This window comes from Micrasema longulum, unplaced genomic scaffold, assembly GCF_059751315.1.
Source record: "Micrasema longulum isolate JH-2025_06_02 unplaced genomic scaffold, ASM5975131v1 h1tg002358l, whole genome shotgun sequence".
NCBI lineage: Eukaryota > Metazoa > Arthropoda > Insecta > Trichoptera > Brachycentridae > Micrasema > Micrasema longulum.
Genome location: NW_028279508.1, coordinates 14,866 through 16,198, shown reverse-complemented (window position 1 = coordinate 16,198; position 1,333 = coordinate 14,866). Strand labels below are relative to the sequence as shown.

At 53.9% G+C, this 1,333-nt stretch overlaps 1 protein-coding gene across 1 annotated transcript; it reads right to left on the bottom strand.

Annotated features, from left to right (window-relative positions):
* Nucleotides 1-256: 256 nt before the first annotated feature.
* Nucleotides 257-646, bottom strand: LOC148272363 (uncharacterized; the record flags this gene model as incomplete). Its single annotated transcript, XM_088240141.1, has 1 exon — nt 257-646. A coding segment is annotated over exon 1 (390 nt), but the record flags the coding sequence as incomplete, so codon positions are not given.
* Nucleotides 647-1,333: the final 687 nt, after the last annotated feature.

Genomic DNA, 1,333 nt, shown 5'->3' with positions numbered 1-1,333 from the left:
GAGTAAAATCAAACAGTATTTATTTAAGATTTGGGTATTCGGGTTGTTTGTTAAACGTCGCGGGCACTCGGATAAACATTTTCGTAGCGAGAAACTGACCTGGCTGCATGAACACGAGTGGATGGCGCAGCCGTAGCGCGAAATAATATCATTTTCGAGGGTTAAATCCAACAGTATTTGTTTAAGTATCGGGCAAATAAAAATACTGTTACGTAGTTTGTAAAACGTCGCTGGCACTCGGATACACATTACTGACCTGGCAGTCTTCGCAGGAGTGGATGACGGAGAAGGGCTGCGCGCAGTCGTAGCGCGCCAGGATGGAGTCCAGGTCGCGGGAGGCGCGCGCGGCCATGTCGTCCACGGCCAGCACGTCGCGCAGCGCGCGCTCGCAGCGGGCGCCGCCGGCCAGCGCGCGCGCGCGCTGCGCGGGCTCGAGCGCGTCGAGCAGCGCGCGCTCGCGGCAGTGCGGCAGACGCTCCCGCGCCAGCGCGCGCGCGCGCTCGGGCGCGGGCAGCGCGCACAGCGCGGGCGGCGGCGCGTCGGGCTCGGGCGGCACGTCGCACGCGCTCAGCCACGGGTTGGCGCGCCGCAGCTCCTGCGGGGCGGCCACGGCGGCGGCCAGCAGCGTCAGCAGCAGGCGGCGCATGGCCAGCGCTCATGCTGCGGGCACTCCCCTAGGCGGGGCGGCGGGCGCGGCGGGGCGACTGCTCCGGCTCGGCCACGGGCCGTTATGTAACCAGCCCCGCTCGACCTGCGCATGCGCGCTCCCGTCCCCCGCTCCCGAGCTGGGGGTTGCCACACGGCACACACCCCACACCCCACACCCCACACCGTACCAACGCTTAATAACGATAAAGGCTTTTCCGAATATGGTTTTACAATAATGATTGCCCTTGATAATTACTGCCAATAGTTATATAAATAAATATATGTTGCATTACTCACATTAATTTAATTTAATCTGTGCAAAAAAAAAAATCTTGGTTACGTAACATTTCACTGTAACCTGGGCAGAACCCTCGAGTCTTATGATCGGCGCCTGGAACATTTTAGTCTAGATAAGTTAATATTACCTTCTCTTAAATGTTCTTCATCTCTGTTGTAATATGTTAATATAAGAATACACACTACATAAACACCACATCTTATACACATCACTCCATACACCTCACTCCACGCACTACATTTCATACTCACAACAATAAAAACACAATCACTAGTAAATTCACACAAAGCACAAATTCTTCTTACATCTTATTGTACTGTTAGATAGTTGTTTCATATATTGTGTTGTGTACGTAATTGGTGCTGTGTTAGGTTTATTTTTTGTTCG